Raw genomic sequence first — 25,357 nt, forward strand, 5'->3', positions numbered from 1 at the left:
CTCTTTATTCCAGTCTTTCCACTTGTTTAGTTTGTCTAGGCTTAGTAACTGAAATAGTCGCTATAAAAGTAAGGACGTGTTGAGTGTCCTTTTTTAGGTCTTGCCTGGCGAAAGCAGCACTTGCGCTAGTCTCGCCAGAGAGAACCTTTTGGAATCGATTCTCTCCGTGGGCTCATGCACGCCCCTGCATGGACAAAGATGGCTGCTCTTGCCATCTGTCCAATGCAGACAGTCCCACGCCATTTTGTTGTCGTCGCACATGCGTGCGCATGGCGGTGTGCTTTTAAATAGCAAGGCTTTAGCGCGATCGCTTTCAATTTCGCGCGGCCATGCTGGTTTACTGCAGAGTCCCCCAGGCACTCGGCTGCAATGAGCCCCACTGAGAGCGGTGACATCTTTGACAGGCTCACAGCGGGTAGACAGACCTAAATATATTGTGGGGGAAAGGCCCATTTTGGAACTCTTACAATTGTCCTGCAGCTATATAAGGAACTGCCGCTTTCACAAGAGCATCACAGGGATGTGATTTGGTTCAGTGTTCGGAGGCTCATTAGACTAATTGAAATCAAGTCATTCAGCTACCAGTGGATTCGGGAGGAAGGTTAAGCCCAAATAAACGCCGAAAGGAGAGAGTGTGTAAAAATAAAAAAAAAATACCTCTAAATTAAATGTGGAAGCTTGGTGAGCCCCCGTGAAATCAGGTGGCGTTTGGATTGCTTACCGGGCGGCACTGCAGAGCTACAGAGAACTAGAGCGCTTACATATTACTTACAATTGGTTTTTAACTGAACACCTTGCGATGGTGCTAGTCACCAAAGTATTCTTTTTATTTCCATTGCAAACTCATTAGAACGAGGTATTGTGGCTGTTAGCAATGTGGCTATGGTAAACATCAATGATGCCTATAAGGTTGAAAGGAACACTTTCTAATTTGTATTGCGACGGTCCCAAGCCTGTCTCTTTGCAAACTCGCATCTATGTACGACCAGAGGCATTTGTTGCAATTGTGTGCACAGACTGAGGGACCTGCAACACAATAAGAAATGTGAACAAAACACCCAGTGAGATGATAAGAATGTTAAAGTTATATGACTTGTGAGAAAGTCTGAAACCCCAAACTTAAACCATTACAACCATTTTGGTTGAGAGCTAACTAGTTCAAGTAGCAAGGAAACACACGTCAACACTAATGTCTACTCTGTGAGCATATTGTGTGTTTGTGCAGGTGTGGGCTTGCTGCTAATGATTATACCGATACAGCTTTGGCGTTCCCAGAACGGGCCTGCTTGCTCAAACTACCGACTATGAAGACTTTGGACGTCATTAAGAAGTCGCCCTGACTTGCCCCTTGCTGCTACCCTTTTACTGCCTTTGTGTCTCCTGGCATAAGAGGTGGCAAATTCAGTGCGAGAAACACTGGGGTCTACTAGCTTGATTTGGCAATTTTTTGTTACACTAATAGTGAATAAATAAAATATTGTATTCACTAATAGTGTAATAAAAAAAGTACAAAAAGCTGGACTATGCCTTTCCATGGCCGCTGGAGTAAGTAAACAAGTATTCGCAATGCAATAGGTCTTGCATTTGCGAGAGTTTGAGCTATTGGCATTGTAAATAAAAATGCCATTTATTTATGTGTTGGTTTTCAAAACAGATAAAAAAGGCATTGTCATGAACAATGCCAATAGCTTAAACTTTCGCAAATGCAAGACCGATTGCATTACAAATGCTTGTTTGCATTGTTATCTGCACTTTATGTTGAGACGTATTGCATCATTTGAGGAGCGTACTGCTTAAGAATTTTGTGGCAACTTTTAGCCTTGCAGTTTTTGCTGATGATGTGGCAGTATTTTCATCTGACTCATCAATGGCTATTCTTGCAATTGAAAAAAAGGCCACATCATTTGAGGTATTGTCTAGCTGTAAATTTAATATGGAAAAAACACAGATACTTTTTAACCAAGCTAACAACATTTTATTAAATTTCACACCCTTGGTATTGAGCAGCCCAGGAGTGGCTGCTACAAATCCATCAAACAAGACGCCCGCAATGGAAGAGCCCACAACAGGTAGGTAAAGCTCCAACACGTTTATTTGAAAGTTGCCGACAACAGCACCACACCTGGGCAGCGGAAGTAGCCCCGCTGTTTGTGAACAGACCAGCAGTCGCGCTAGAGGTGCGAAGGCAAAGGAACAGGAGCCGATTTGAAAGTGATCAGGTGCCGATCTGTGAAAGTGACTGGAAGCCGCAACCTACTTGGGCAATGAATTTTTATAAATGAACTGTGATGGCTGATGACCCACTGGGGTAATAGACTAAGCACCACAAATACCAGAATGCCACGGGCGGTGACGCCCACTGAGGCGGGAACTGAATGAAAGTCAGGTGCTTAAAAACGATTCTGCCGTCTTGCAGTTCTGAATGCCAGAAGTCCCTGATGAAATGCTACCAAGGCACGAAACGCGTCGGACATTGGACAATTTCAGTGGCAGCAGTTCGCTTTCCTGTTTTCGGTAACTTTCAAATAAACGTGTTGGAGCTTTACCTACCTGTTGTGGGCTCTTCCATTGCGGGCGTCTTGTTTGATGGATACACATATATATATATATATATATGATCAGGCTGGCACCTTTGCAGGGCCAAAAATCAGGTTTATCCAGCACGAGTGTGAGAGCACACCCACTGGGGAAAACTAAGGTGAACTACATTTACCAGAAGGCCGTGAGGACACGCCCACTGAGGCAGGTAATTTGGAACTATAAAGTGCACCTGCAGTTGTGGTTTTCACTCGTCAGAAATCGCCACTGAAGAAGAGAAAGAGAGACTCCTGAAACGCGTTTGGCGTTTGAATTTTACTGTTGCCTGTTGTCTGCTAATCACCTGCTGGCAAGTCTTCATTAAACCTTTGTGAACAAGGATCTTCCTGTGGCTGTTATCCTTTTGGAGCTAACCTGCATGTTTGGATATGGAGATTATATATATATATATATATATATATATATAGAGACACACACATACAGTGCGAGGTAATGGTATGCATTGTAAAAGCATAAGCGTTGTATACAAATGCGTGCGAGGTAATGGTATGCATTGTAAAAGCATAAGCGTTGTATATAAATGCGGGATTAAAAATGAGGTTAAAGGCATACAATATATTTTCCTGTGTTGTTCCATCGTACAACCAGCAGTTTGGAATGCCCTTTTGAGTCGGTGCAAACGTACTAATCTGCATGCTTTAGGGTTATCCACCAGCTCTTCTCTAATATTCTCCATACCAATATAGGTTGGAAATTTACTCCTGGCAAGGTCAAAAGTAAAACTTCTTCCAGGGTTGAGAAAAAAGGGGTTGGAGAAAAAGTGAACTTGCAAACACTCAGCAGATTTTCGAATGAGCAAATCTACACATGCGTATTTGCTCGTGCTAAAATGTAGTTCACCAATATTTTTCCGGGAGTACCATTTCCTAGCTTACTTCTGTAAATTATTTTAAATTCATTAAAGCCATAAGTCTGCACTAATGCTAGGACACTTACCATTGGGTGTACTTTTGTGATTATCTTTAAGAATTGGGCCTCAAATTAGGACTGTTGTGAACAAAGACTTTTTGTTTTTTAATTAAAATACTATCTTTCTATCTATATGACAGCTGTCTTCACCGAGAGGGACAGCATTCTGTTCTTTCACAAGGAGCATATCGGCACACAAAGTAGTTTTGTTCAGTGCAAGGTACTACTGTGGCATTGTGTGCTTTTTGAGACCAAAATATATTTTTGCCCATGTTTGTTATAATGGTGACCAGTAGCTTCCAAAACAAAGTTTTACAAAACCCATGTCAGAACAAGAAAAGCATTAACAAAAATAAAATGCTGACCAACAATGGCAGAACTACTGGCTTTGCCAATGCTTGTTTATTTTCATGTTTCCCATAATCTTGTTCAAACTGGAAACATCGATTTTGCAGTATGAATATTTTTGGAAACACTAGCATGCATTATCACATTTTACTAAATGATACTTCAAAGAAATGGTACCTAAGAGTAGTTTACCAAAACGTTTTGGTTCCTAGTTGCATGTTTCTGTGAACATTTTATTTTGAAAGCAAAGAATCATCAATCTTGCTTTCAAGCTTGTGCAAAATTGCATCTAATCAGAGAGCATTTGTGGAGAATTATATGTAGCCTCATATTGTTAAACTTTGCAAACGTGTGTACACATTGTTATACTGTAACTGCTATCAGAAGTGCAGTCCAAGCTTACAATACTTCCTTAGAGCGGTCACCCTGATAATAAAGGCTTAGCAATTCATGAACCATAAAAACTAGTTCGAACAGCATTAACATATGGAGACAAATATTACCTTAACTCCACACATGCCCTTCACTGATTCATAATGTGGTACTGTGAACTGGCAAGCCAAGTTCATGAAACATGAAAACAGGTTGAACTTGACGCCAAACAATTTGTCCTGAGCATCGGGCTATAGGAATTCCGCACCCCTGAGTGAGTTTAATAACTTATAAAAATCTAACAAGACAAATGACACAGAGATGGAGTGAGTTCCAAGCATAGGTGGTGAAAGCAGAAATGGCCTTGCCGCCTATGTGTGTCTTTCTACATTTGGAATCCTGTAGGAGATTAGCATAGCTCAGAAGAAGGGTTCTTGTTGCAGCATGTCAAAATTAGTGAACCCTTATAACTGTCAGAAAAATAAAGCTGTTTGACACAAACATAGAAGCTGGAATAGATATTGGTGCTGCATGGGAAGCCGAGGAAGTAATGTGAAAAGGAGTGAGATTTTAGAATATCTACTTAGACCTAAAATGAGCGGAGTTGCAACTTTTTGAATGCGCTGGAGTCTGCCAATGCTAGACAAGCAGCCCAACACACAGGGATGCAATAGTTTAGCCTGAAAATATTAATGCTTGATCAACAGCTTTCTCAAGTATTCTAGCAGTACAGGGTTGTTCTTATGTTCTTCATAAAGTAGCAGCAGGTGGAAGAGAGTTTGACGATGGAGAAATTGAATGTGAGTTTGTCAAAGATGACTTAGGTTCCATGCACAAGTGACGGGGAAAGACCAGGCAGTCGACCAGCATGAAGATTTGCCAAATACTATTAACTCAGCTTTATCTGTCTCAAGAAGGACCATCTTGCACAGCATCCATTTGGCGACAGCACTCCAAGAAATTTTAAACTGAGACTAAAGGGTGGCTAAGTTGTGCACTAGCCATAGAATCAGTTGTGTATCACCTCCAAAAGAATAAAATGTCAACCCGAACAAGAGAATTAGGCCTACAAAGAGGGAAATAGCGAACATTTTTAATAAAGTGAGGCTGAGGGTAGAGCCTTATGGTATGCCACAGTAGAGCTAATCGTAGGAAAAACAAGAGAGGGGTAATTTCACAGCAATGGGTGTTTTTTTAAGAAAGATGTGAATTATGCCAATGTTATGTCAACAACTCCAATACTGGCTAATCAGTCACGTAGGACGTTATATGAGACAGCATCAAAGACCAACAAGAGATCTAAAAGAATAAGGACTAATTCACCTCCGGGATTAAGTATTAGGTGGATGCCATTGCCAGCTGAAAATAAATAGGCTTTTGGCGCAAACATAGGTCAACAAGCATTTACAATGCAACGGTTTCGCCTTTGTAAAAGTTCGAGCTATTGGCATTGTAAATGACAAATTTTGAATTTATGTGTTAGTTTTGAAAACAGATAAATAAATGGCATTGTCATTTACAATGCCAATAGCTTAATCTCTCACAAATGCGAGACCTATTGCATTTGCACACACACACATAGCACAAACACACACACACACAGAGCCACACACACACACAGACAGAGCCACACACACCCAGACAGAGCCACACAGCCACCCAGTCATTCACATAGAGCCACCCGCACACAGAGCCACCTACACAGAGCCACCCTCACACACACAGAGCCACCTACACAGAGCCACCCTCACACAGACAGAGCCACCCTCACACAGACAGAGTGGGGGGGATGGACACCTGCACAACAAAGAGGAGCGGGGGTGGGGGGGACCTGGATGAAGGTGTGACTCTAGCCATTGTGAAGTACGCACACAACCCAGTAAATCCTGTTTTTCTTGCGGGAGGGGAAGTGAGGAAAGTATTAACAAAGCCGACCACCTACCTTAATAGGTGGCCAGCAATTAGAACAGTAATGAGCCCGTCCTTGTGTTTTCATGCATTCTCTGCTGACAGACGGACGGACATTCCTGAGACAGACCTACTCAGCCGAGTCCCTGCAAGTTAAACCACTTTCTGTTAATTAGAAGGTAGAGCCGGGAACCTGTGAAGACGGATCGCCTCATATCCTGTCCGCCCCACCACTCGCCAGCCTACATCAGAGGTGTCTCCGCCTGGGAGGAAACGGGTTTCACCAATCTGAAAGGTGACAAAGGCGCACGCGGAATGTTGTGGTGGAACCGGAAACCTTTGCTTTTCTCTGCACTAATCCACATCAGAGTGTACCCCGAAGCACTCAGACGGCTGGGGTAGAGTCGTGCTGTCCGCCTTGGCATGTTGCAGCACATGAGTAAGGGAGCCTTGTACATACTGAGGAAGGAGGCGGGGGCTCGAGACTGTGGATAGAAAGGGGTGGTGTGTTTTACCATTAGCCCTGGGACGGGGGAGGAGGCCCTTGGAAATTCTTCATGGGGTGCACCTTGAAGGGATGAGCCATCACCTCTTCAATCAGTTTTAGAAGGGATGTCACACGCCTGACAACTTATGTCAAACCCTAGGCCCACAGACGGGCAAGGCTGGACTACATCATTTATTACACCGCCTCTTTTCGTAAGTCCTGTCAATACCCCGGCTCCTTGTGTGCATTACGCCCCTTGTGTAGAGGGCTGTGTGGCCAGGCTCAGAAGTTGGTATCAGGTGGCGGGCGCCTGTCTTCCCAGCCCTGCCAAGGATCACAAGCTGTTTGACTGTCCCTGGCCACTCCTCTCCTGCCTCACACTCGCCGAGGAAACAATAGTGCCTTGAGGTCTTTTCTATCTCGCTACACTCAGTTCCCTAATAATCCACACGGGGCTCCCACAAGACATTTGGCAATTCGATTTAGCACTTTCCAAGACTCCCCCGGGTTTCTCACCCCTGGCTTCCTCTCAGCCCTTACTTATGTTACGAGCAGGACCACGCGATATTTGACAGGACGTTTTAATAACACGGCTCTCCCACAGCGCTTTTCACCCGCACAGGGCAGCGAAGCACTGTACCACAGGAGTTGTGACTGAAGCTGCCGTCAACTGAGGACTGGCAGTCGGTACCGGGGAGGGGGGGGTTGGGGAGCAGGCTGTCTTGGGGAGCATGCCAGTAGCCTTTACTGGAGAGCGCTCTAGACAGTCTGTACCACTGTGTCCTGGGGGAAGCCTGCCAGCTGTCTCTACCAGTGTAAGGAGGAGCAGTCGGTACTGGAGGGCAGTCTGTACCAGCGAGCAGTGTGAGCAGTCTGTACCGGGAAGCAGTCTGACTTAGGAAGACCTGGCAAGTACTCTGGAGAGTAGTATAGACAAACTCATGCAGTCTCTTATAGGGTGCAGCACGAGCAGTGTCTACTGCGCGGCTGTCTGAGCAGTCTGTGTCCAGGGGAAGACTGTCAGCGGTAAGTACATGGGAGCAGTCTGTACAGGGGAGCAGTATGAGCAGTCTGTACCGGCGAGCTGCCTGCAGTCTTCTATAGAGCAGTGTAGATAGACAACCGCACCAGTGTTATGTCCCGAGAGAAGTCTGTCTGCTGTTTGTACTGGGAACGTGGCATAACGGCCCGAGCTGCCGACTTTGAAGCTGGGGAACCGGGTTATAGTCTCTGTGTCCGCTCACCATCCTGTGATTCTGAGCAAAATCCCGTAATCTCCTCGGGTCTAAAATACGAATGTGTCCTTGTGTAACGTAACTGGGGCTCATGTAAAGCGCTCAGATACCTTTGCGTCGAGTTCTCGCTATATAAAATAGCAACAAAATCTGAGAGAACAGTGAGCGCTGCAGTCTGTACTAAACAGCTTGCTAGGTAATTCATACAGTAGAGCAGTGAGTTGAACATGAGCATACCGTCTGCACAAGCACCCTGCCCTTGAAAGTAGTGCTCGCTGTCTGTACAGCCGTACGTGGCTGCAGCACGTCATCGGTGACAATTTCTGCCAGCCCCGGACTATTTACCGAAAGGTGCACGGGTGACCTATGACCACTGTAATGATAACTATTGTATATAGCACTTGATGCTGCCCTTCTAATTTTTATATGCGCTTTAAACAACAGGTGTTAGTAGTAGTTAATTTAATGTTATTCAGTGCACCGATTGGTAACTCTCGACTTTATGTCGCTGCCTTACTTCGCTTATGGAGTTAGTGCACCAAAGTGTCCTGGCAGCAAAGAGGGTTGCAGGAGAGGCCATGCATGAAAGGTCACTGCACCGGAGGAGCGCCGTGGGGGCAGGTTAGGGGAGGGTCACAGGGCGAACAGGTCACATACCAACCACTTCTGTGTCCGCGCTGACCCAGCCCAGTCACACTTTTCAAGTTACTTCCTCGACCACTTTGAGTGAGCTAACTAAGCGTGCGTGCGGACACAGCAGTGGGAGCGGAACCAAAACTACAACTCCCAGAGTGCCTCACTGATGAAATAAAACCCATTGCTAGAAGCTTTGACGCAACTAGTCGCCATATAGATGACCCGAGGGAAGTGTGCATGTGAGGGTGTCGCACACAGTAGAGATCACTTCTACGAAAGGCACAAAGGGGAAGTTATCTACGAATCGCCAAACTTCAAGCAAGGAGAAACTTCGCCGGGAGAACTGTGAGCAGAGAGAAACGAAATACTGTCCAGAAGCTGCGTGCTCTCACTGGATAACAGGGAGACGACATGAGACGTACAAAGGAAAACGAAAATCCATGCACCAAAAAAACAGAGACGACACACTCAAAGACGGAAAACAAACGGAACAAGCACTCACCTGGGGAACAATGGAGGCCCAGCACGGAGCGGGCATTTCGGCAACCCCGCCCACGGCCGCGGTAATGTGCGCTCTGAAAAACATGAAGCACACGGACAGGGGGGGGCGGGAACGGACAGCGGGAGGGGGGGCGGGAAGGCTTCCTCCGTTGGCGGTCGGCCGCGGAATGAGAACACAAACATGGACGCACCAAAAAAATAAACCCCGCCCACGGCCGCGATGACGACATCGCAGAGGCGGAGATGGAAAAAATCTCGGGAACGCCCACGAATCTGGTCCGACGGACAGATCTCTGTTCCAATGGCTAGCCTCCATTTATGGTGCTAGCCAATGGAAGCAGAGGCGGGACTAAGCCCCACACTGTAGAGACATAAGATTTCTCCTGGGCGGAGCTAGGAGCTCCGGCCCCAGGCGAAACCTAAAAACCAGATTGGTGGGGGGTGAAAGACACCTTGTCTTTTATGAATTAGAATAGTTGTTGATTTACAATGGTTTCAGATATTTTAGTGGGAAAATGAATAAGCTAGCTAGGCCATTATTAGCTAGTTAAAACTCTAGGTTCAGCTGAGGGTCCCCTTTTTTTTTTTTAAGGCAAAGTATTAATGTTTTTCCAGATATCTAGTAACAGCCTGATGTTAGTGAGATTGCAGAGGGTACTTAGAGCAGGCACAATGGATGTCACAAGAACTTTAATAATTTTAACTAAGCAAAGATCCGAGGCAAAGCAGAAGAGAGTGCCTGATTTAGTGAGCATATTGTCTTGGGAGAAAGTACTAACAAGCATTGGCACAGCCAATAGGTCTCGCCTTTGGGACCTTATAAGTGTTTAGCCAGGCAACAATTGATGTTGTTGCACCAAGGATATTGTGCTGGATAACTAAACACTTATAAGGTCCCAAAGGCGAGACCTATTGGCTATGTCAATGCTTGTTTATCACTTCAACCATAACTGTCAATTGGCAACATATCATGAGGGTAACTTTCAGTCAATTGTGTTTTTCAATAAACTGCACTAGCCATTCTAAGCATGGACAACCCGAAAAGTTAAAAAGTAAAACTGTAAATCCCCTGGTGTGAGAGGGCCCGTAGCACTCGGAAGGAAGACCTGGAGAAGGCGGAAGATCGCGTCCGCACTCTGGAAGTGCGGTCTACGGAGACGGGGGCGGAGAGGATACGCGGCGGCTCCTGCAGGCGCAGAATGATGCTGCTTCTCTCTTGGTTGAGGAGTCGCGCCATATATGGCTTGCTACGCAGAGTAGAATATACCAGTGGGGGGATAAATCCAGCTCTATGCTGTACAGGCTGTGCCAGGGCGCGTTCCAGGCTCAGACACTGCCGGCGCTGGTGGATGAGGCCGGGACCCCTATCACTGACCCTGGGACCATGGCTGCCAGTTTTGCGCACTACTATGCGGCGCAATACGCCCCCAGGGACTCAAAGCATTGGGCGAGCTGAACGCTGGGAAGGCCCCTGGGCCAAACGGCTTCCCGTGCGAGTTTCTACGGAAATACCACCTTCAGTTAGGGCCCCACTTCAAGAAGGCGCTGAATGCTGCAAGGGAGCGAGGTCGGCTGCCGTCAGATTGGAGACATGCCGAGATAGTGGTGTTCTGTAAGCCGGGGAGGCCGCCGGATAGACACGATTCCTACCGCCCTATCTCTCTCTTAAATGTGGAGGTGAAGATTCTGGCGAAGGCACTGGCCAATCGTCTCCTGCCTCTCATTGCCACTCTGGTCCATCCGGACCAGGCTGGTTTCATGCCCCACAGGGCCACTCGGCACAACATCAGGCGGGCCCAAGTGGCTCTGGAAATGATGACAGCCACTGGCACCCAGGCGGCGCTCCTATTGGCTGACATTGATAGGGCCTTTGATTCGCTGAGCTGGACATACCTACAGGCACTTCTGCCTCGCTTGAATCTTGGCCCTCACTTCCTCTCATATGTACGACTGCTCTATACGGACCTGATGGCGTCCGTGCGGGTGGCGGGTGCGATTTCCGACGCCCTTTCCATCGGGCGGGGCACCCGGCAGGGTTGCCCGCTCTCGCCATACCTATTTGCTCTCGCAATGGAACCCCTGGCGGCATGGGTGCGAATTGATGCACAAATGAAGGGGTTCGAGTGGGAGGCTGGGCCGTCGGACCGCATTGCGCTATACGCGGACGACGTGCTGTTTTTTCTAACGGATCTCGACAGGTCAGGTCCCAGAATTCTGGAGATCATGAGAGTGTTTGGTGAGGTGTCTGGGCTGTATCTCAATGTGAGGAAGTCAGTTTTGTGGACCCTGGGCGGCGGGGTAGCTCCCGGTGCCTGGGCATCGGCTCTACAAATAGCGACGGGAGGCCTTAAGTACCTAGGGGTGTTCCTGACTGACATCCCTGGGGTATCGTGGGAGCGTAATATTGTTCCGGTCTGGGACCGAGTCCGATCGGACATGAAGACGTGGTCCCGTATGCCCTTGAATCTATATGGCCGATCAGCCATCTTTAAGATGGTCGCCCTCCCGCGCTTACTCTACCAACTGCAGAATCACCCGTATCCTATATTGCCACAATGGTTCCGCCAGGTCAATTCGGCCCTGGGCCACTTCCTCTGGGCTGGGGGAGCGGTGCGTGTAGCCCTCCGCACCTGCTGTTTGTCCACGTATTGCGGTGGCCTGGCATCTTCGGACATTCTATCCTACTACCAGGCATTCCATCTCTTGATACTTAATGAATGGTGGTATGGGGATCGGAGCGACCCGGCGTACGCTCTGGAGAGGTACTTAATGGAACCCGACACCCTGCACACACTCCTCTACTCAGCCGGGAAAAGGAAGAAGCTCCCGGTTGTTTCGCAAACTGTATTTCGGGTCTGGCGTCGAGCGCTTGGTCGTATGGGGTGGTGGAATAGGCTGACTGGGGAGACCCCGCTGTGGCAGAATGGCCGCCTGCCGGCCTTGTCGACCCTATCGGGGTTTCGAGGCTGGGACTTGGTAGGAATCTCGGCGTTAGGACACGTTATGAAGGGCACGACCCTTAAGTCCTTCCAGGAGTTGAGGGACGAGTTTGAAATGCCGAGTACCCAGTTCTTCCAATACCTGCAGTTTCGCCATGCTATTTCCCCCGCACTGGAGGGGTTGGACTCCCTACCGGAGTTTAGTCCCATAGAGGCTAAATTGTTCATGGGTGAATTGACGGAGAAGAAGATATCATGCATATACCAATCCCTAGTCACACACTGTGCGTCCTCCTTAGATGGCCTACGGTCTAAATGGGAGAGAGATGTAGGTGAGATTGATGAGGAAGGGTGGAGGGAGGCTCTTGCGGCCCAGAGGGAGGCAGCTGTCGCCGTGCGGCTGCGCTTTATCCAATTTAAATACCATCACAGGGCCTATTACACGAGAGAGAGGCTGTGGCGGGCTGGATTGATTGCTTCCCCTGACTGTCTGAGGTGTGGTGGGGAAACGGGCACGTTTCTGCATACGGTGTGGACATGTGGGGCTATAGCCCGATATTGGAAGCGCGTTTGGGACTGCTTGGATGAGGTCCTGGGCTGGCGGCTCCCGCGCACGCCGCAGCTGGGTCTTCTGCGTGTCTTGGAGCAGGTGGGCGGCAACATCTATAAGAGGCATCTCTTGCTCTTGGGCCTTACAGTTGCTAAGCGGGATGTGGCCCGTGCCTGGAAAGATCCGGGGGCGCCTCCGATTGAGGTCTGGAAACGGGGCATGGACTATTGTATGGGACTGGAACGCCCCGTAATTGAGGCCCGTGGCTGCCCCAGAAAACATTATAAAATCTGGAAGAGATGGGCGGAATATAGGGGGCTGTGGCTAGAGCCGCCGCAACAGGACACACTAATGGACCAACTGTCATGTATACCGGGACAAGAGTGAGAGTGCACCAATGCTTCTGTACAGCTTATGTTGTTTTAGACTCTGGTGACCATCGTGAACGGGGCGGGGGTGGGAACCGGGTGGGGGGATGTTGTGGGGTTGGAGGGAGGGATCCGGGAGGTTAATGTCATTTGTCTTATACAGCTTTTTCTGCTGATTGCTGCCACTATGCTTCTTGATGATTTGCTTACAGCTTCTCCGGTGTCTGGAGCGCTGTGAATGCTTCCGCAATCCATATTTGAAATGTCAATAAAATCTGGTTTTGAAAAAAAAAAATGTAAATCCCAACATACCTAGTGCGGTTTGTTGAAAACACAGGATATCAGAATTAATCACTGTTAAAACTTCAGAAAGAAGTCTTAAAATCGAGTCAAATAACTAGGATCGCTAAAGCCCAAAGCACCGCACTACAAGGAAATTCCCTTTTGTATATTGAATTGTTGCCCTCCTCTCTGGGTTAGCTAGCCAACAGCCCAGCATTGGAAATTGTACAATATGACAGAGGGCAACAGTAATTAATGTATGTCCAATTTTTAGTAACGCTTTGGTTCAAAAAGGCCAATGTTTCAAGACTATCCCAGCTGAAGTCTTATGAAAAGGTTATTTAGTCAATATTTGTTCACATTTAAAACAGCCAACGTGTTTCGCTCATTCAAGAGCTTCATCAGGGCTGTAATATGCAAAATATTTCAAACCTCTAATCATAAAATTAAAAACAACATCTATATATACATTCCTACAATACCAAATACAATGTATTGGCACATGGACTTTTGGCAGTATAGAATGATATTTCATCTCATGCAATGCACACACAGAGGGTACAATATCCAAGAGACATGTTTTGCTTTCATTTGTTTAAAAACAACATCAGATACACCAGTATAAAGAGAGAAGGCAACTCAGTGGTAGAAATGGAATCGTTTTAGATCATAAAGTGTGAAGGGTTAAAGAAAGTGGGTCATGAACATGTGGACATTATGTTGTATAGGTGAGAGCTAATCTCACAAAGTTTCTCACAGCCTAAATGGTATAGCTACAAAATAACCGAAAAGGCACCACATATTCTCGCATCAGTATGACAAGTCTGCAGTCATTTGTACTTCCAGTTTCTTGGATTGTTTTTCCAAGAAACTGGAAGTACAAATGACTGCAGACATGTCATAATGCAACCTGCACACAACATTAGGTAAACATTAGTTTGATTATGGTGCGGAATTGAAGATATTTGCCGCTTGATTTTGAATGAGTAACTGATGAGAGAAAATGTGGTGCCTTTTCCACTGCTTAATGAGCAGTTCACGCACTTGATCTGTCCCTCTCCTTCCCACTATCACAATATTAAGTGCTACGTCCCAAGAGAGGTTAAAAGCGCCACTCTGGTCATTCATACATCACCCCATATTGCTTCCCACTTGGAACTCATTGTAATGGCAGCCACCTTCCAACGAAGCACCCCCTCGTGGTGCAGAGGGCTACCTATCCAGTACCGCACCGCAGCTCCTTTTCAGGGGCCCCGAAGCGTTACACAAATTCAACTCCAAAAAAAACAAGATTGTCAGGAGAAATGTGTGTTTGAAAAATATATTTTTAATCCGCCAAATACCTCAAAGGGACTGTCTAGCAAACAGTTCCCAATTAGGGAGTTGCTTTTCAATTCCTTATGCAGCATGGCCAACTGGGTGGATTCCAGAATTAGAAAGACACCTTCCTGTGATGACGTCAGAAAGGCAAAGGGGAAAATGTGAAGCACTTGACAAGATCGGCCCTTTAAAGCTCGGGTGGATTCTAGGATGTTTCGGGGTTAACGTGAACTTGTTGAGTTCACATTAGTCATAATTATAAAGCACAAACCTTGTTGGCAAGCACCAGAGAAACCAACATTAATTGGGGGGGGGGGGGGGTTTGGGGGGCTCTTGAGAGAAAATTAAACTAGTTTGGGTACAAGAAATGAGCCTTTCAATTACTAATTTGTAGTTTAAGCACAATGAAATTGCCACAATCAGGCAATTTTCATTGAAGTGCCGATGCAAGGATTCGAACCCAAGCCCCAATACGCCTTCCATCATAGCCATGTGACCACATCTCCTTCCAACTATGTTGCCGGAGTTTTAGATGGGCGGGTCCATTATCTGTCTTTATCTGACTTTTAGCCAGATCATGCCGGTCACACACTCCGAAACAAATTCTTGTACTGCATTCTTCACAAACCCTCAAATAAATCTGAATTTCTGGCGCTCGCTGCAGATGATGTTGCACTGATTATAATATTATAATTAAAATGATACCTGCGGAGTTAAGGTTGAATTGAGGAAAGGTTGAACTGAGGAAAAAAAGGAGACTGAACGGCCGAGTGAGTGGCCAGTACATGTGGGCGAGGAGAGATAAGGAGATGAGGTCGGGAGCAGAGGTGAGCGACGCGCGCTTGGGAGAGCAGCCTGCTCTTTTTGGAAGCACATACTCGTGCTTGTGGCGCGCTCCTGCAAGGTGGGTGCTGCCACAAGCACGAGTATGTGCTTCCAAGAAGAGCAGAGCAACGGCTAAAGGTCTCCTACGCAGCGAGACCTAAAAAGAGTAAGAGACACACCGAGAGAGCAGTGAGAAGTTATTCAAATTTGGAGTGAAAAAAACTTTGCTGCCATAGGATGTACAAGGTTCTTGAATAAAGAAAAAAACCTCTAGTCGGTTTTCGATCCGAGAATGGTAAAAGGAGGCTTGAGCTTGTCTTAGCAGTTGCTTATATTTCCACAGTTGCTCCTTGTAGAGAGTAGCTGGTCCTCCAAATTCTCTAGATATTTGCAGCACCTCTTTGCTGTTACTCAATCTTCTGTAAACCTGGGAAGAGGACTTCTATGGTGGAAAGTAAATGGCTTCAGAGGAATGGCGACATTAAGCACTCATGTCAGATTTAAGACTGAAAATAAAAGAATTAAGAATAGTGGCCAAATGTTGGGCATTTCAGACTTGAAAAATGTACTTGGCCACTCGCTATGGAAAGTCAGATTTTATCAGGTCGAGCTATTTTTAGGACCTACGGGTCCGTTCTGGCGAGTGAACTTAAGTTGGAAAGGAACAGGCATTCTGTTCATTCAAACACTACATGAACCATCCACTTGACCTTCCTACCAACCCCCCAGAAACTTGTGCTCCGCACACCATGCCCTCACACAGATGCCATGTTATGTTAGATAGATTTCTATAGCGCGCAACTCACCAGGAGGCATCGCAGTGCTGATGCCATGCATCTGCTGCGGTCGCACCAGAGAACGATCCTTTTCTCACCTTGCCGTTAAAGCCTGGAATACCCTTCCTCTCCACCTATGCACCTCACCCTCACTCAACCTCATCAGGAAGGGACTCAAGACCTAGCTCTTCGACTGAGACCAGCAGTTCAGCACCTGAATTCCCCATGTGATGATAAGCAGTGCTCTAGAAATACTGATTGATTGGCATTTGCTGTCTGTTCAAGTACAGTGGTCAAATTGCAGTCTGTCTTTTTAAGTTTCGGCAGCACTTGTGCGGTCTCTTAGAGACATGCAGTATTCAGGATAAGGGCATAAAGCTCCGCCCACTTTCCGCCCATCTTTTTAATAGGCTCCCGTCTCTGTCCTTTGTAAATGGTGGCTTTTCATTGGTCAATAGGCTTAGTAGTCCCTCCTTAGTACCACCTTGTCTCTTATTGTAACCTCCCATGCAAACAGCCCCTGTTACATGTGTTGTTACTCCGTTGGTTTTAATTACAGCGTCAGAGGACTATTTTCTTAAAGGACTTCAGGTAGGACACATGCTTGGTCCTAAGCAAGGCTGGCAGTGGTTACTTTACTTGCTAGCACATCTGACATTTATATGAGACCTTCTATAAATTTCCCTGCATCAGCTCCACACAGTACAACCTAATCCGGAATTAATATAATAATTATTTTGTCACTTTTCAAAGCTACTAATTGTATATATGAACATAACTATTTGAATGTACTCGTGGTACTGTCTTGCATGAAATGCATTATGGGTAGGGTGGATTTACCATGTCTTCTGCAGGGTGCAGGACTAAATGTAGCCAAAATAGGTCACATGGGACCTCTTTTGGCCACATATGGTACTGCTCCCTGCAATATGGCTAGGTAAAAAAACACTAGTACTTATAATGCCTATAACCCCAACAAATGCGAGATCGATTGTATTTCCAATGGAATAGATCTCACATTTGTTAAAGTTAGAGCTGGTGGCGTTGAAAATGAGTTTTTTACTTTTGTTTTTTATACCATTGGCAATAGTTCTACGCAAATATAATAACCCCACTGCAAATTAAAAAAAAACAAAAGTAAAACACATAGTTATTTTCAATGCTAGCAGCTCTAACAAATGCAAGACCTATTGCACTGCAAATGCTTGTTACTAATTGCTGCATATCGTATCATGGAAAAGTGTGTTTACTTTTTTCTTCCTACGGTTAGAGGTCAACTGTCAAGTGAGCTGCCTGACAATCATTATGAAACAAAAGGCTGTAAGTTGTCAGTTTTTTTCCTAACACAAAAGATTTAAATAGCCTGTAAATGAGTAGTACAAATATCTTTCAAAATGTATCAGAAATTACGAAAGCACATTTTTTATTTTTTTTATTCAGAAGTGTAATGCTAACAGATTTAAATAGGAGCAAAACAAATCAGTACACTTTACTTTTTGATGTGCAAATGACGTATTTGCAGAAACTAGATTTCCAAACATTGTTTGTACACTATATAGCTTTATAAGTAAAACCGCATGTCAGTTGGAAATTGTGGCCACTTCAAAGAAAAATCTGCTATTGCAAATGACAGTGTGCTACCATTTAATGCTTTATGTATGTAATAAAAATGATAGTTTTTAAACAAAATTTGGGAAATATTCCTGCCCCCGCCCTTATGATAATGCTGTTAATGAACAAGGAGGCAAGTAAGCAGTCTTGTGTATCCTACATGTAGCTAGATTTGTAATATATATGGAGCAAAACGTTTCTCTAATACATTAAACAAAAGAGTTTTTTGTACAGCAAACATGCTGAACTTGCGTATTTGAAGGTGCTCTCAGATGGGATAATGAAGAAAATGGTGGCTCACGCAATTAAAATATTTGCCTAGGATCATATAATCTGAAACCAGTTTGTTGATCAAGAGCATTAAAATTAGGTTGAGTAGATTATTTAAGTCACTAGGCTTGCAGGTCTATTAACATTTTTATGGGTTTTTTTAAGCCTGAAAGGGTGACTAGGGCCGACAATCTTAGTAAGGATGCTTAAAATAAAAAAATACAACCTTGTGAACTGACCAGATCACTTCTGATACACATTAACTGTACCATGGAAAATTATCAAATATAAGGTTGATGATGTGCAGTACAATGTGGGACCTTCTATGAATTAAGCTCAAGAGCAACTCGTAAGCAGATGAAGTCTAGTACCTCATTAGCGAAGAGCATAATTTGGATATTAAATGCAAGAAGGACCATTTTGTCCATGTTTAATTTGAGGGCAGAAACTAACTACAGGGTCCAGTAGGCCACAGGGGTTGAAATGTAGTAACATATCTACTTGTCCATAGAGCAGGTTGCTTCATAAATCTACATGTTATGTAACAAAACCCACTTGTCCAATTGGTGCCATGTAGTGGAGCGACAAATTATGGCAGCAATCTCAATATATAAGAGCTCTGATATAGCCTCTCTGATTATGCCAGGGCTCGTACCATGGTAGTGTTTGAATAATTGCATTCCCCTTATGTTGCCACGTTTCCACAGATCTACAACTGGGGCTGAAGGTAGTGAGTGGTAAGCAATAGTTCCAGGGTTAGAATGCCCTTTTGAGTCTGTGCAAACCTACTAACTTGCATGTTTTAAGCGTTTTAAACAACTCTTCTGTAATCTTTTCCCATACTGAGAAATGTTGGCAATTTACTCCAAACAATGGCAGATGTAAACTTCTTCCAGAGTTGGGAAAAAAAGTGGTTGGAGGGAAAGTGAACTTGCAAACACTCAAGATTTTCGCATCATCAAATCTACACAAGCATATTTGGTCATGATAAAATGCAGTTCACGAATATTTTCAATTTCTTGTCCTAATCCTAATTCCGTAAATTCTTGGGAATTCAGGACAGCCGTAAGGCTGCACTTAATGCAAGGACATGCAAGAACATATACCATGGGTGCTTTTTTGAGACTTTAATAATTGGGCCCCTAATTTTGTCTGGCTTTGACCGTGACCTTTATTGTTTATTAAAATTCTGTCTCTCTCTCTCTCTCTCTGTATCGGCTGGCTTCACTGTGAGTGGCAGCCTTCTGCTCTTTCACAAGAAGCATATCGGCACACAAAGCAGTTTTGTTCGGTACCAGCAACTACTGTGGCAGTGCGTGCTAATTGAGACCAAAAACTATTTTTACTTTTGCCAGTGTTTCTTACAATGGTGAGGGCCTGGCAGCTACCACACCAATAAGGTTTTACAAAAACCATGCCTCAACAAGTTGCACATTGACAAATCTAAAAAGCTGACCACCAATTTCAGACCTACTGACTTTGCCAATGCTTGTTAATTTGTGTTTCTCATAATCTTATTGAAACTGGTTAAACTGATTTTCTATAATGAATATTTTTGGAAAATACTAGCATGCATCAACACATTACTAAATAATGCTGCAAAGAAATAGCACCTGAAATTTTCCAGTAGTTTAGCAAAATGTTTTTTTTCCTGTTTTAATTTTTTTATGAACCTTTTATTTTGAAAGCAAAGAATCATCAAGCTAGCCTTCCAACTTCTGCAAATATTTGCATCAAATCAGCGAGCATTCTGGGAGCATTATACATAGGCTCATATTGCTAAACTTTGAAATCGTGTGTACACATGTTTATACTGGAACCACTGTTAGTAGTGTAGTCAGAGCTTACAACACTTAGAGCGATCACCCTAATAATAAAGGCTTTCAATTAATGAACCATGAATACAAGTTTGAATAGCATTAAAATATGGACCAACATCATACCTTAACTCTAGACAGTACCCTTCCTTGATCCATAATATGGTACTGTAAACTGGCAGCCAAAGGGTTTGTGCTGCAGAGGGTTGGGCCTACTTGTCCCAAGGGCAAAATACACTAGAAAATGTGTTGCCCTTGACCCCAAACAATATGTCCTGGGCGTGTGGCAATAGGAATTCCACATCCGTGAGGCCAGTAATAAATAAGACTTTATATTTTATTTATAACTAATAGGAATATTAATGGGAAGAGTCTGCGTCAGAAGGGTTTCCAATAGGAGAACCAAGGATGTTTGGAGAGGTTTTGCTGATGATAACACAGCACCTCCTGTTCGAGACAGGCATTCAAGACATGAAATATGGCTAATGGAATGCTTCTCAATAGAGGTAGAGATTTTAGTCAGCGAACTGACGTTTAATAAAGCACAAGTAAAACATGGACCGTAAGGATGTAGTAGATTGTGACGTCTGTTCATGCCCATACCATTAGGAGTAAGAAGGACTGGAGATGGAACATTGGGGATACTGACTGGAGCAAGTAACCCTGGCAACCGCATGCAGTCGGTGTGGCAATAGTTTGACTAGCAAGAATGCTGTGCTCAAGAAAAGGAGCAGTGTCCTCTTCGGCAGCAACAAGCTACAGGAAACTCAATTAATATAAAGTACAAACCAATAAAGTAAAGCAATTAAAGTAACCCAGCAAACCTATTTAATTACAAACACATTAAAACAGTAAAACGCGCAGGCTGAGCCAGGCAGCAACCCAAACAAATAAGATAATGAAAGTAACTTAAGTTAATTAAAAAGTTCAGCCAGTTTAGCAAGAGTAACTAAAGCATTTTTCATCACAATGTATTGCGATGGAAGGTTACATATCCCTGTTAAAGGCCTACATGTCTTTACTTAAGATGTGAGCACAATTCTGGTAGTGCATAATGCCTTGAACAGCGTCTGATGAGCAGGGAATGCACTATTGAGCAGCATGACATACTTGCCTCACCTCTGCTGAAGTGACCTTATCTAAAGAGTATACAGGTTTTTAGTAGTTAATTCTAAAAAGCTAAACGTATTGTTAACTGATTAAGATAACGAGATAGCAAAATTTAACAAATATTTGTTGGGAACCAGCAGTTCAGACAAAATGGGGAATTAAAATAAATAGGGTCATTCACCAGCGTAATGCTAATCTGAAGAAAACATATGGAGTAAACAGTGTATATAAAAGGAAGTACATTAAAAGTAGTCTGCATTGGTAAACAGTGCCTAATTAATGTTACTTAAAAAGCACTCACCCAGAGACACCCATAGCCACACGTATTTGGTCACATTTTTGCATCCCTTTCAAATTATATGGGGCAGAAAGCAACAACCACCCTCCCCAAAATATTTCCGGACTCCAATGCTGTCATTTTATTGTTCAGAAAATGATGTTTAAATGATCATACACAACTAGTAAGGTGGTAATTAATATATTAACCCAATTACATAGCACAGGAATCTAAATCTACGCAACAGTGGCCACTTGTCAAATTAGCACCCTATTTAGCCTGCCAAAAAAAAAATCAACACCTTGACCTTGTTCTCCTTTAAGGAGGATCTCCACTGATAGTCACATATAAGCAATGAATAGACCTGCTTACATATGGAGCACTTTTTCACATTATATACATACAGAGAGAGAATAAGAAAAATAAGGACCATATAGGTAGTGTATATAAAAAAATATTTGTCTTACTTCACAAAAAAGCCATCCCTTTTTGTGAAGGGGCAATGAAAAGGCAAACAAAACCCCCCATATCTCTGTATCCTTTGCCAATCAGACCTCCCAGCTTTCTGACCAGTGCAGAATTAAAATCCCCATACTTTTCTATATGCACTTTGTCCGCTGGTCTAAGCTTTAAAATAAATGAGATTTTTGCAACCAATTCAGAAGTGAGAAATATATTACACGTGCCTCCTCTTGAATGTGCAGGTTAGACCCATCCTTCGTATATAGGTGAAACCCGTCATCGGTACGGACACCCAGTTTCCACCTACTAAATTAGCGAGGGTCGTATTAAGGCGGACATAGTATCGGAATGGAACAAGAATAGCAGTTATAAGAGATGACGCTCCTTCTGGAATGCCACCCCATATCTTGCCCCCAGAAGGAAGCAGAGACATCCATGTTCGGAACTGGGCGCGGAGGAACATTGTCCGCGGCCAGGTCGCGCGACAAAATGCAGGTGGAACGGGACACGTAGGAGAAGGGCTGCCCAGTACGGACCGGGGGCAGCTGGAGTCTGCCTGGGCGCCCAAAACTCACAGCGTGATGCGGTAGAACGCAGAGGCTTGCCGACGGCCGGCAGCGGAAGACGAGCTATGACGCAAGTCCGGCCGTGTGGCTCTCGGCTGCGGCTTGCAACACAGAAGGTGTTATGGTTCTCAGTCCTGTTTGTTTGAGGCGGATTGACCCTCAAGCGAACACTGTTACTCACCTTCCCGGTGTTTCCTTCCGGTCTCAGGCGGGTGGGCAGGCTACCTAGCCTCAGGCCGCAGGCTATTCACAGAACAGCCTGACGCTTAAGGAACCAGCCGCTGTCTTGATGATGGAACCCGGCGCCCACGCACAGAAATGCAGGAGAGGAGGGGTGAATGACACGTGCGGCTCAGTGCCCGCCCATTCACAGGGGTGTCGGGCCTAAGGGGGCTGCTTTTCTGCCGTTGTTACATAGGTAACCGGATCATGTGCGGTTTCGGGGTACAGAGCCAGGGTACAAATACCTCGGCTATCCTAGCCCTAGCATGCATGCCACTAACACACCTGCTCCCGCAATGAAGCCAACTCGAAAAATCAAGATGGGCGATCCTCAAATTAACATGGAACATGTTACTATATATGTTAACGTATTCTAAATAAAAACTTTTCCATACATGCCAACGTTTTAGAACAGGAAAATGGGTGATTTAGCACAAAACGGAGGAATGTGTTTGCCACCTTACCTTTATTGAACCAGAGACAATTTCAGGAGGGAGACAGCTTAAATAAAAACAATTGTTTGCTTCAAAATTCGGGGTTATTCCTACTGAATATGGTCTATTTGCACGCATGTATTTGTTTAACGCGTGGAAGCGTTTAAACTAGGTATATCAGATTATATCTTCATCTGAAAAACATCCTGCCCCACCGTGATGACAATGCTATTAGTGAAATAAGAGACAAGTCAGTTGTTATGTGTACTTTGCATGTGGCCTAGATTTCTATTTTACACACAACAGTATTGTAGTGTGCTGTTGTAGGCCTTTGGTTGCCCCAAAGATCACGCACACAAAGAAGGTCGGTGGTGGTAACTAACCTGAACCACACCTGGTTCTCCGGGCTATTTATTACAATATGCTGTCCATACACCAGACGTCACCAACGCACCTATACGCACAGGGGTTTGCAGGCACTTGACTCATTATGCTGTTGCCCAAAACCAGGCAACACTACATTCCTCCTTTACCAGGAGATACAAAGCATTACAAAAGTGCCCCCACCCTGGACTAGACCTGATATATGTATCACATCACTTTCTTACTTGGTATTGTGGAAAGGATACAACTTCTCACACAGGCAGCATCACCACTAGTCCCAGGTTAGCCGTATAGAAAGTCATTATACTTCTGAGACAGCTTGGGGTGAGGTCGCAACAGATACTGACCCTGATCGCCCCTGGCCAAGGAGTCCGGTGAAGCTCTTCCCAGGCTTGATACTGACCCTGATCCGCCCTGGCTAAGGAGTCCCGTGAAGCTCTTCCTGGTCTTACAGTGCTGGTGGCTCTTGGACTCCAGCTGAGCGCTGCTGGAGGCGTGCCTGCTGTGTCTTGAGGGGGCCCACCAACGGCATTGAGAACAGTTCATCAGAAAGTGCACCCAGCTCCTAGTCTTCACTCTTATTGTCTTCACTGTCTTGGGGACTACACACCGTGGCATATCCCTGCGAGGCAGCTGACATGGGCGTAGTGGTGGGGCTCCACAAAGTTTTCTTGAACTGGGAGATGTTCTGTGTAACGCACTCGTGGCTTCTCTTGGCTGTCACTTTTGTGCCTTTGATGTCAAAGACAACCCATGGATCGAGTTTGAAGTGTAGTCTGAACTTTCCACCAGGGTGGCAGTCTTTCACAAGCACCTGCTCACCCAGCTTGAGGGGGCTCTCTTTAGCCCATCGTTTTTGGGAGGCGTCCTCATTTGTGCGGGTTCTTCGGAAGTCCGTTTGATTTGGGGGTTAGGTATTTCCTCCAACGCAGCGTGATGGTGAATGGTATCTGTGGTGTTCCATTCTAAAAACCTGTTGTTATACAAAAGATACATAGATGATATCTTCATCCTATGGAAGGGAACGGAACATGCTTTAATTCAAGCCATAGAGACACTTAATAAGATCAATGATAGAATAGGTTTCAGGCACACCATCGTTAAAATTTAATAACCTTCTTGGATGTAACTGTTCATCACGCCAATGGAGCTTTGAAAACCATGGCGCATACCAAACCTACAGATAGAAACAATCTTCTGCACTTCAGAAGTTTCCATCAGCCTGCTTTAAGAAAACATCTTCCCTACTCCCAATTATTAAGAGTCAATAGAATTTCATCCACTAAGGAGTCATTTGAAGAAAGTATGAACAACACCATCGGTACATTTAAAGTCAGACTTTATCCTGCTAACATTTTGGAGGAAGCGGTAACCAAAGTAACCAACATCGAACGAGAACGACTACTTGTACTGAGGTACTGGGTTTTTAAGAACCGGCACAGAACCGGTAACCCAGCGGTGCCAGGGAATCAACACCCAGAGACCTCGGGTTCTTCCTGATCCAGACCTACAGAAACTCTGAGTCTTCTAGGTGAAGTCAAAGATTAGTTTATTGGCTGCAACCAAGGTAACAAGTGTCCTAGAAGTACAATACGGGTATGTTCTCAGGAGACTGCACACCTTTGCAAAGTCAGGCTTCTCTTCTTATACACAATTTTGGGCCTCGGGCAAAACATTCTTGGTTGTAAAGTAAATTGTTAACATATTTTTGGTTCAAAAGAAAAAGCAGAGTCATGATGACATGTCCATATTTCACTTCGTGCTGCCTACAACAAATCATTTGGCAAGGCCCAACATTTCATCAGATATCACTGGACCCCTAATAAAAACGGGCACCTCCCCACCATAAAGTAAGTGAAGCAAAGGAGTGGAGAAAGATGTGAGCGAGATATGGCAGGTGTGCGCGCTGAAATGGTTTTATGGTTTGTTGAGCCTAGATGCTATCTTGCTCGGCCACTGGGAGGGAACTGACCTAACGAGTTCGGCCTGGGGCAATGGTTCCAACTTGTACTGAGGTCAGGGAAAAGTCGATTAAGGAGTACGTGTCTTTGTGGAATCAAATTCAACTGGATTAAGGCCTATGTAAAGGGCAACATATAAATGGGAGCAAAGGGTTCAGAATGTAAGTGACGATTTCGAGGTGAAATCGT

At 44.9% G+C, this 25,357-nt stretch overlaps 1 protein-coding gene across 1 annotated transcript in view; it reads right to left on the reverse strand.

Moving 5' to 3' along the window:
• The window catches only part of GLRX2 (glutaredoxin 2), a 232,659-nt gene extending 210,433 nt beyond the window's left edge, over nt 1–22,226 (reverse strand). The window contains exon 1 of the mRNA XM_078687253.1: nt 21,826–22,226. Coding sequence (XP_078543379.1) covers nt 21,826–22,064 — 239 coding nt within the window. The 5' untranslated portion in view covers nt 22,065–22,226. The remainder of the gene's footprint in view (nt 1–21,825) is intronic.
• Between the last annotated feature and the right edge of the window lie 3,131 nt (nt 22,227–25,357).

Source organism: Lissotriton helveticus, chromosome 1_1 (genome assembly GCF_964261635.1).
Source record: "Lissotriton helveticus chromosome 1_1, aLisHel1.1, whole genome shotgun sequence".
NCBI lineage: Eukaryota > Metazoa > Chordata > Amphibia > Caudata > Salamandridae > Lissotriton > Lissotriton helveticus.